Source organism: Sinocyclocheilus rhinocerous, unplaced genomic scaffold, assembly GCF_001515625.1.
Source record: "Sinocyclocheilus rhinocerous isolate Xijiao unplaced genomic scaffold, SAMN03320098_v1.1 scaffold115, whole genome shotgun sequence".
Taxonomy (NCBI): Eukaryota; Metazoa; Chordata; class Actinopteri; order Cypriniformes; family Cyprinidae; genus Sinocyclocheilus; species Sinocyclocheilus rhinocerous.
The window spans coordinates 223,676-233,991 of NW_015650001.1; the positions used below are offsets into that span (position 1 = coordinate 223,676).

At 37.9% G+C, this 10,316-nt stretch overlaps 1 protein-coding gene across 8 annotated transcripts in view; it reads left to right on the forward strand.

Annotated features, from left to right (window-relative positions):
- Positions 1 to 10,310, forward strand: part of hgs (hepatocyte growth factor-regulated tyrosine kinase substrate) — a 27,259-nt gene extending 16,949 nt beyond the window's left edge. The window contains exons 9-21 of one of the 8 annotated variants that reach the window (XM_016516124.1): positions 709 to 838; positions 2,063 to 2,161; positions 2,238 to 2,333; positions 2,422 to 2,460; positions 3,134 to 3,295; positions 3,764 to 3,977; positions 5,355 to 5,527; positions 5,598 to 5,738; positions 7,862 to 8,048; positions 8,167 to 8,300; positions 8,849 to 8,944; positions 9,112 to 9,198; positions 9,930 to 10,310. In XM_016516124.1, coding sequence (XP_016371610.1) covers positions 709 to 838; positions 2,063 to 2,161; positions 2,238 to 2,333; positions 2,422 to 2,460; positions 3,134 to 3,295; positions 3,764 to 3,977; positions 5,355 to 5,527; positions 5,598 to 5,738; positions 7,862 to 8,048; positions 8,167 to 8,300; positions 8,849 to 8,944; positions 9,112 to 9,198; positions 9,930 to 10,025 — 1,654 coding nt within the window. In that variant the 3' untranslated portion in view covers positions 10,026 to 10,310. The remainder of the gene's footprint in view (positions 1 to 708; positions 839 to 2,062; positions 2,162 to 2,237; positions 2,334 to 2,421; positions 2,461 to 3,133; positions 3,296 to 3,763; positions 3,978 to 5,354; positions 5,528 to 5,597; positions 5,739 to 7,861; positions 8,049 to 8,166; positions 8,301 to 8,848; positions 8,945 to 9,111; positions 9,199 to 9,929) is intronic. The other 7 variants (XM_016516129.1, XM_016516125.1, XM_016516126.1 and 4 more) reach the window with 7 other exon arrangements.
- The last annotated feature ends 6 nt before the right edge of the window (positions 10,311 to 10,316 follow it).

Below are 10,316 nucleotides of genomic sequence, written 5' to 3' on the forward strand. Positions count from 1 at the left end.
TGTTGCTTTGGTCTTCATCAACAGCCGCTTGCGCCACCTGCTGGTGAGTGACTGACAGCAGCTGGAGATCATGCATCAGTGCTCTACTGCTATTCCTGCAGCTCCCGGATGTGCAATGCCGAATTTTCTGTCGAATTTTAACCACTGAATTTGAGGAAGTGAATTTGGAAAGTGAAATAAAATTGACCGAAATTTGCCTGTCGAATATTATACATCGTGTTTTTAAACAGATTGAATAATTTGGAAGTGAATTCTGGAAGGTGAATTTGAATTATTGAATTTTTAATTATGAAAATGTGTGTGAAATATTTTGAATTGAAATATTCACAGCTTAAATAAACAACTACGTTAAATTTCAGGACCTAAAAATGCAAGCCCTGGAAATGCAATGCATTATTTTTTCAGTTAGTGCTATTCAACGTGCTTTTTTGTTTCAAAGACATAGCATTATTTTTCTTCCATAAAGAGACTTCTTTTAAAAACATTTGTTTTTCTTATGACTTAAATTTTTTTAATTGTATATAGATGCTGTTGTCCCAAATCAGTCACTTATGACCTATCTCAGTTAGGTTGCAGCTGATGTAGGCATTAGACAGAAAGGCAGCTTTTTTTCCCCATCTTTTATCAGAAAATTTCTTTATATCTGTGTAATATCTTCTTGTAGCTGACTACCAGAGATTTACCAGGATGTGTGTGTCTCCTCACCAGCCACCCCTCCCTCTCTCCCCCTCCTAGGAAAGCCGAAGGGAAGGCCGCCAGCACTGGGCAGTCCGAGCTTCCCCCTGAGTACCTGACCAGCCCTCTGTCCCAGCAGTCTCAGGTAGTGCCCACCGAATCAGTAAGTAGTTACATTTCATAGAGGGCTCACTCTCATGGGCATCACAATTATGAAGCATACCACCAAATTTATTGAAACGGACAATAAACCAATAGTTTATCATTCACGCACAAGTTTATTTGGACCCCGAATGCAAAGCAGTTTTGAGGCTCATGAGTGAGAGCAAATTTTACTGTCTAGTTTGTGTGCTTACCATCAATCCCACTCCAATCAGTAATAAACACTGTATTTAAAGGTGAAGTGTATCATTTCTGTGCCACTAGTATGGACCAAATAAAATTACTGAAAAAACAGCTGGCTGTTGTAGGAGCTGTTAATTTAATTATAATATGATAAGAATTTGAAGTCTCTTTGTTCATCAAGGCTGCATTTATTTGATTGAAAATACAGTAAAAGAAAAGTAAAATTTGTACTATTTGAAACAACTGTTTTCTATTCTAGTTTATTTTAAAATGTAATTTATTCCTGTGATGCAAAGCTGAATTTTCAGCATCATTACTCCAGTTTTCAGTGTCACATGATATTTCAGAAATCATTCTAATATGCTGATTTGATGCTCATAAAGTATTTCTTACTGTTAGCAATGTTGAGAATGTTGATGTTTCTCAGGATTTTTTTGATGAATAGAAATATATTTTTTTATTATTAAAATAAAATGTCTTTACTGTCATATTTGATCAAATTATTGCATCCATGCTGAACAAAATATTATTTCTTAAAAAAATAAGAAAATTTTTTTTCTGGCCACTAAAAAAATCTTACTGACTCCAAACTTTTGAACATGTATATTCATAACAATTAATCAGATTCACACCAATGGTAGAGACAATGTTATGTCAGGCAAACAGACAAATTGCAGTTTCATTTGGTGCTGTTAATATTGTAGAAATTACGCTCTTCACCTTTAATATAGATGCACAACATTTCAGTGATCATATCAGTATCAGTGTTGGTGTGTTTTAATTAATTTTGTTTTGTCCGAATCAGTGGAAGCCAATGATTTGACCCCTTACTCATTATTCATTATTATTCTATAAAATCCAATATTAGACAATATTGTTTTTTTAAAAACATAATACAAAAATTGTGTGTCTGCCAAAATTTCTATATTTGTGCACTGGTAATATATAAATAAACCAAAATGTAATCAAAACGTGTACGGCTCCCTCTCCACATCTTCCTGTTGTTTTCTTCTTGACCTCCTCTTGCTGCTCTGCTCCTCAGATGCCTCCTAAGAGAGATGAGGCTGCGCTGCAGGAGGAAGAGGAGCTGCAGCTGGCCATCGCGCTGTCTCAGAGTGAGGCCGAGGAGAAGGCGAGGATGGTACGATGTCTAATACCTGTAAGCCAGCCGTTCAGCATCAGCATAAATAAGGGGTCATGATTGTGTTTGTTTACAGAGACAGAAGAACACTTACTCTGCGTACCCCAAAGCCGATCCCACCCCTGTGACTTCCTCTGCCCCTCCTGTCAGCACTCTCTACTCCTCTCCCGTGGTAAGAAACATTCATTGAAGTTATTAATTGAAACGCCTTGTCTAAATTTATGTTTAATGGGTAAATCGTTTCTCTTTTTACCTTTCAGAACTCATCGGCTCCATCGGCTGAAGACGTGGATCCAGAGGTGAAAAACCAACCAGTTCCTTCAAAAATAGTTGATTTTGTATTAGTACAGTAAATATGTCAATAATCTAATGTAATTATGTACACTGCTGCTCAAAAAAATTTTAGTTTTTAAAAAATGCTTTTGAAAATCTCTTATGCTCACCAAGGCTGCACTTATTTGATTGAAAATACTGTATATATATATAAAAAAAAAAAAAACTATTACTACAATTTAAAATAACTGTTTCTGTTTGAATATGTTTTAAATGTAATTTATTCCTGTGATGCAAATTTTCAGCATCATTTCTCCTGTCTGATCCTTCAGAAATCATTCTAAAATGCTTAAAGAAACATTTTTTTTATTATTATTATTATCAATGTTGTTACCCAATTATATATTGTGTATTATCAATTGTGTTGCTCAGTATTTTTTCAGAAACTGTTACCCATTTTTTTCAGGATTCTTTCATAATTAAGAAAGATCAAAAGCAGCATTTGTTTGAAATAGAAATCTTTTGTAACATTGTGCCTTTACTGACACTTTTGCAAGTATTTAAGTATTTTTTCATTTGGAAAAAAGACAATGATTTTTATCAGGACAAACTTTTTAGTGTTAAAAAAAAAAAACACTCGAGTGGTAGTAAATGAAAAACCCAGTTAGTGTATTTAAATAATTTTTGTAATATTTTCAGCTGGCCCGTTACCTAAACAGAACTTACTGGGAGAAGAAACAGGAAGAGGTTCGCAAGAGTCCCACCCCCTCTGCTCCTGCTCCAGTTTCACTGGCTGAGCCCATGCCAATCAGCCAACCAGTGGAAATCCTCGCTCCGGTCCAACCCATCAACATAGTGGAGGTACCTGCAGCACTGGAAATGGAGAATCAAGAAAATTGTTGAATCATGTTCTGCACTGAACGTCTTGCATCTGTCTCTTCAGTATTTAAGTATTTTTTCATTTGGAAAAAAGACAATGATTTTTATCAGGACAAACTTTTTAGTGTTAAAAAAAAAAAACACTCGAGTGGTAGTAAATGAAAAACCCAGTTAGTGTATTTAAATAATTTTTGTAATATTTTCAGCTGGCCCGTTACCTAAACAGAACTTACTGGGAGAAGAAACAGGAAGAGGTTCGCAAGAGTCCCACCCCCTCTGCTCCTGCTCCAGTTTCACTGGCTGAGCCCATGCCAATCAGCCAACCAGTGGAAATCCTCGCTCCGGTCCAACCCATCAACATAGTGGAGGTACCTGCAGCACTGGAAATGGAGAATCAAGAAAATTGTTGAATCATGTTCTGCACTGAACGTCTTGCATCTGTCTCTTCAGCAGCAGTATCAGAATGGAGAATCTGAGGAGAACCATGAGCAGTTCCTGAAGGCCTTGCAGAACGCCGTCACCACCTTCCTTAACCGCATGAAGAGCAACCACATGCGCGGCCGCAGCATCACCAACGACAGCGCTGTGCTCTCGCTCTTCCAGTCCATCAACAACTTGCACCCACAGCTGCTGGAAATACTCAACCAGCTGGATGAAAAGAGACGTGAGTCACGTGTGCATGTTTGTGTCTCAAGCCCGTGTCCACCTGGTATCTGCATTGACACACAGTGCTAAATATAGGTGTAAATGGGGTCCAAAACATGTTGTGATCTGATCTAGAGCTGCAACAACTATTCAATAAAACCGTTAATTATTGTGAAGGAAAATAATCAAAACATAATTTCATTATCATTTAGTGAGTTCTTTCCTGTGTGCATAGAAAACCTCCTTTATTAATTAATTGATGCCAAATAGTGAAAAACACCAAATTTGATTTTTGCTATTAAATAGAATTCAATTTACATTTTGCAAAACAATCATTTGGATCAAAACAGTACACACTGCTAAAGGTTTCAGATGAACCATAATTGTTGTTCAGTTGTTAGTTCGTGATACATAATGTACTAACTAATGTTAAATTGTACCATTTTTATAATATTTTTTATAATAAATTTGTTTTTGCATATTTACTGAAATAATTAGAAATAAATGTAAAATGAATAGATTTTTATCAAAATAAATTAGATGTTTTTTTTTTATTTCCCACTAAATATTTAAATAATGCTTTTTTAAAGATCATTATTTTGTGTATTTGGTGCAACAGAATGTGTACATGCTTTTTTATGTTAAAAAAACACATTATTTTTCAAACAGTACATTATTGTAGGTCCTCTATGCCCCGCCTCTCTCAAACGCTTCGTTTTTTACAAAGTCCCTCCTTCCGACAAGCGCAGTTTGCTCTGATTGGCCAGCTGACCCAGTGCATTGTGATTGGCCGAACACCGCAAGCACTCGTCGGAAATGTAACGCTCCTTACCATAATCGCGAGCTTCATCTTTCAAAATAAATGTACAGACATAGCCCGAAAGGGGAACAGAAAGGAAAACTTGAAATCGCATCATATGACCCCTTTAAATATAGTAACTATATTATTTTTATTATATAATTATAGTATTTTCTAGAAATAAATCATTTGAAAATGAATACGTTTCAGTTTCAGGATTTATTTTGATTTCTCACGGTTTCATTTAAGGACAGTAAATAACACATGCATAACAACTGCTTAATATATTTACTAAAATAATTAGAAATAAATAATTTGAAAATGAATCTGTTTAAATGTAAATATCAAAATTAATTAAACTATGTATCTTGGTTTCAATTTAAAACTTTCTAAATATATTTAGAAACTGCTGCCTTCAAGCTGTTAGCTTGATCTTTTTGTTAGTAACTTCCAGTGTAGATAACTACTCTTTCCAAATGACACAAAATGTACGAATATATTGAAGCTGGTTGGGTTGCAGTTTCAAAGTATTGTCCCTAACGCCTTTGAAATACAAGGTGCCTTGTGATAGTGAATGCTGTCTACTCTCTCGCTCAGTGTACTATGAGGGTCTTCAGGACAAACTGGCGCAGGTGCGTGACGCACGGGCGGCACTGAACGCTCTGAGAGAGGAGCACAGGGAGAAACTGAGACGGGCTGCTGAGGAGGCAGAGAGACAGAGACAAATCCAGCTCGCCCAGAAACTGGAGATCATGAGGCAGAAAAAACAGGCAAGTTGCTTTTCTTTTGAGTCTGTGAATCATGTGATGAGGGAACGCTGACTCTGATTGGTTACTGCAGGAGTACCTGGAGATGCAAAGACAGCTCGCAATCCAGCGTCTGCAGGAGCAGGAGAAGGAGAGACAGATGCGTCTGGAGCAGCAGAAACACACCGTTCAGATGAGAGCACAGATGCCTGCGTTCTCTCTGCCTTACGCACAGGTGTGCACTGCTACACACACACACATTTGACACTTTCAGCGAGCTGATCAATGAATCAGTCATGATAAATATTACACACATTATGTATTTGTTAATTGTTATCTTTATAAATAGTTAAGTTTACTTTTAATGAGATTTGTAAGTTAGTTGTAGGGCTGGATGATACACGTTTTTTCTCAGTTTTGTAATTATATGTTCTAAAATGGCTAAAAAAAAGTACAAATACATTTTAAAATATTAACAAAAAATTTTTTGTTAAATCAACTCAAGCAAGAATATTGACTCGTATTCAAGTGAAGCATCATGAAACTAGTCTAAGAATATGACCACTTCAGGGTTAATATAAAAATGTATTAAAGTCATTACAGTGTTCTCATTGTTTAACTTTAAATGACTGTCAAAGTCATTGTGAATTGTGACGAGTGGGGGCGGGGCCGAGAGCCGTGGGAACGGAGCGAGGCTGGTGGAGTAATTGATAATGAGCGACACCTGCACCACTCACCGGTCTCGAGTCCCACGGAGGAGCTCCGGAAGGATAAAAGGAGGAGTTACGACAGTGAAAGACGAGAGAGGACCAGGCCTGGATTTTATTTTGTGTTTTGTGTGCGGCAGTCGTCCACGAGGGGCTGCCGCTTTACTTTCATTTTGTGTTTGTTTATTTTATTAAAGTTTTCTTTGAACGTTCGCCAGTTCCCGCCTCCTCCTTCCCGTGACTACGAACGTTGTTACATTCCTTCCGGAGCTCCTCCGTGGGACTCGAGACTGGTGAGTGGTGCAGGTGTCGCTCATTATCAATTACTCCACCGGCCTCGCTCCGTTCCCACGGCTCTCGGCCCCGCCCCCACTCGTCACATGAATATATAGTAAATATTTAGTATTTTAGATAAAAAGATTACATTGTATGACTGTTGGATTTATCAAAAAGCTGGTCTCATAGATCTGCCTTTTCTAATTAGACAATTAAAAGTGCAGTAGGAGATCTTGGAAAATGCTAACTTTAGCCTGATAGCACTGAAAGCGAACGTCCCACCCTCCCTGCAATCGCCGTCCAAAGCCACGCCCCCTGTTTAAGTAAACCCTTAAACGGATTTCCCCTGCTCAGGGAGTAGGAAGCAGGGAACCGCTGGGCTACATCATGTGTCATTCACCTGTGAGAAAACTTTATAGTACAGTGTTAGTAAAAGTACTACAATACCAGGAAGGAAGATCGGGTTGTTGATGTTTGTCTGCCATTCTCGCTCTCTCTGCACCGCGTGCGTGAACGCGCTGATGACGTATCCTGTCTGCGCGAACCGGGTGCGTAGAGGTATGCAAATACAAATGTTGACAAAACGGACCGAGCGTTTTGATTGGACGAACATTTCTTGGTCCTACGCCTTCCACAGAATATATAAATACAGATAAAGACATTTAGACCACAATCACCTATTGCACCTTTAACAATTATTTTGATAATCAATTAATCAGATGAAAAATGTTTAAATATAAAAAATGAATTCATTTTAACACATTTTTTACCAAATGTTTTTGGACGACTTGTGCATTGTTGTCCAAAGGTTATGTAAACTAATATAATGAATGTATCCATGTAGGTTGTTCTGTATATTATGTGTGAAAAGGGTTAAATATAAATATAAAATTTCTATACAAAAAAACCTGATTGATTACCACTTAAAAATAAAAGTTAAAATCACTGTACTAAAAGTGATATTACAGGAAAATCAAAGCGCAGGCTGAATATTAACTGCTGCGAAGCAGGATGAACATGCACATTCATCTAAACAGTAATTATATGAAATTTATACTCCAGTATAACAGTCTCTATACAGTGACTGCTCTCTGTGTCACATGCAGAGTTTAACATCAAACGACAAATATTTTAGCAAAATGTTTATTTTAGTCAGAATTATTGTGCTCCCATTCTATTGCGGCTTTAGACTGATGTCAGAATGATCCTTTATGGAAATGGAAGTAATCACATAACTCCCTAGCATTTTAAAATGTAAAGACATGATTAATCTATAATCAGATCTGTTGTTTAACTATTTTTGTTATTGATTGTTACTGATTTTATCAATTAGTTGTTGCAGTCCTATTTGTAATGTGCTGTTTGGTGCTTGTAGATGCAGTCACTGCCTCCTAACGTGGCAGGAGGGGTGGTGTATCCCCCCGCTGGCCCTCCCAGCTATCCTGGAACGTTCAGTCCTGCTGGCTCAGTGGAGGGGTCGCCCATGCATGGAGTCTACATGAACCAGCCCGGACAGACAGCTGCCGGTGGCCCGTACCAGGCCATGCCTGTGTCAGCTACAGGTCAACCAATCATCCTCTGTTTTTATCACTCTTTAAAAACCAGTTTAATGAATAAACAACATCAGCTTCAAATGTGGCACTTTTTTATTTAATAGAGTCTCTGCTCACTCTCTTTTAGATCCCAACATGGTGAACGCTTACATGTATCAGACTGCAGGCACCAGTGGGCAGCCAGCCGCCCCTGGACAAGCCCCTCCCACAACCACCCCTGCCTACACTAACTATCAGCCCACACCGACACAGGGCTACCAGGTCAGGAGATCAATTTACGTCTTCACAGTTACCTAAATGTTCATATTATTTTACTGCTTTACAAGTACTGTTATTTATGGAAGCCCGTTTCCGCCACTAAATAAAAAACGACAATTGTGACTTTTTATCACGCAATTAACTTTTTTTTTTCTCACAGTTGCAAATGACATCTCGGAATTCTGACTTTTTTCTCAGAATTGTGTGATATAAACTCAATTGCATGTTTATCTTAATTCTGCCTTTTTTTTTTCTCGGAAGTGTGGTAAACTTGCAGTTGCAAGTTATAAAGTCCAATTCTGAGGGGGAAAAAAAATACTATTTTCTTACAATTGCGTGTCTATATCTCACAATTCTAACTTTATAACTCACTATTGCGTTGTAAAGTCAGAATTGTGTGTTAAAAAGTCGCAATTACCTTTTTATATTTTTTATACAGTAGCAAAAATGGGGCTTCCACAGTTATTTCCTTCAGGAAGAGCAAGTCTAGTTAATGAGTTCTACAGTTAATTTGAAAGTTTGGCATGAATGTTAGCATGTTCGTTTTGTAGAACGTGGTCTCTCAAGCTCAGAGTTTGCCCCCCATGTCCCAGGTTGCCCCCACCAACGGTATTGCCTACATGGGCTACCAGCCATACAGCATGCAGGTACGTTTACTGTATTTACAATATTTTTGTTTTACTGTATCAGATCGCAGGTCGTGTCTTGCATTACAACCTGTGTCTCAGATCTGATGTTCTTCCCTGCTTACAAAAACCATATGGAAAGGAAAGTTTGGAGACTGGCTCTGATTGCTGTTAAACTTCTTTTGCAGAATATGATGACCGTTCTTCCAGGACAAGACCCAAACATGCCTCCCCAACAGCCCTACATGCCTGGGCAGCAGCCTATGTACCAGCAGGTCAGCATTTTTATGTAGAAACATTTTATTTGTGTGGAATAGCTTACTATTCTCTTACTATTTCAACAGTATTTGTGAAGTATGCACCTCAGGCATTTTATACTGTACGGTCAAATTAATCAGAAATATGCAGTATACAGTGGAGCACACTAGACAGAATATTATATCGCAACATGCAATGTGCTCGACCTTCAGTTTCATTTGTGAAAATTAAACCTGAAGTAATTACTTTTTTTTTTTTGAAAAGTTGACATTTTTATACAAAGTTTGATATAAACACAAACATGACAAATGATTTCCGAGATGATAACTTTAAAACATTAAGCAGCACAATTGTTTCCAACATTGAAAATCAGCATAGAAGAATAATTTCTGAAAGATCTTGTGACACTGAAGACCGTATTAATGGCTGACGAAAATTCAGCTTTGCCACCACAGGAAAAATTCTATTAAGTATTTATTATAGTATATTATATTAAATAAGTATATTAAAATAGAAAACTACTGTTTCTATATTAAAAAGAAAATTACTGTTTTTACTGTTTTTGATCAAATAAATGCAGCCTTGATGAGCATAAGAGACTTCTTTAAAAAACATTAAACATCTTTTTTTAAATCTCTACTGGAAAATGAATGGGAAACTGCTTTCAGATTCAGTGCCTCTGACAAAGTGCTGGCACTGTAGCACTTTATTAATCTGAATTATGTTGTCGTCTCGTGTTTTTAAACAGATGGCTCCCCCCGGCGGTCCGCAGCAGCAATCACAACAGCAGCCGGCGCAGGCTCCTCCGGGCAGTGCAGAGGCTCAGCTCATTTCATTTGACTGATCATAGCTCATCATATGCCTTTACCCACCAGGTCCAGCACACTACATTCAAGCCTCCCTTACCCTGCTGTTTCTGGGTTTATCACCCTGCACCTGCTCTCGCTTCACTATGCTCCACAGATACTGAAGGTGTACAAATATTGTAAAAGCATTCTGCTGTCTGAGTCCCCCTCCTCTCTCGGTCTCTTTCAATGAAGGAGGAGAGGCTACAGATGGAGCTGGTGGGGAACCTTTGTCTCTTAACTGGAGGAATCTCACAAAACTCAATGTCTAGATCATATTTTACCCCCCC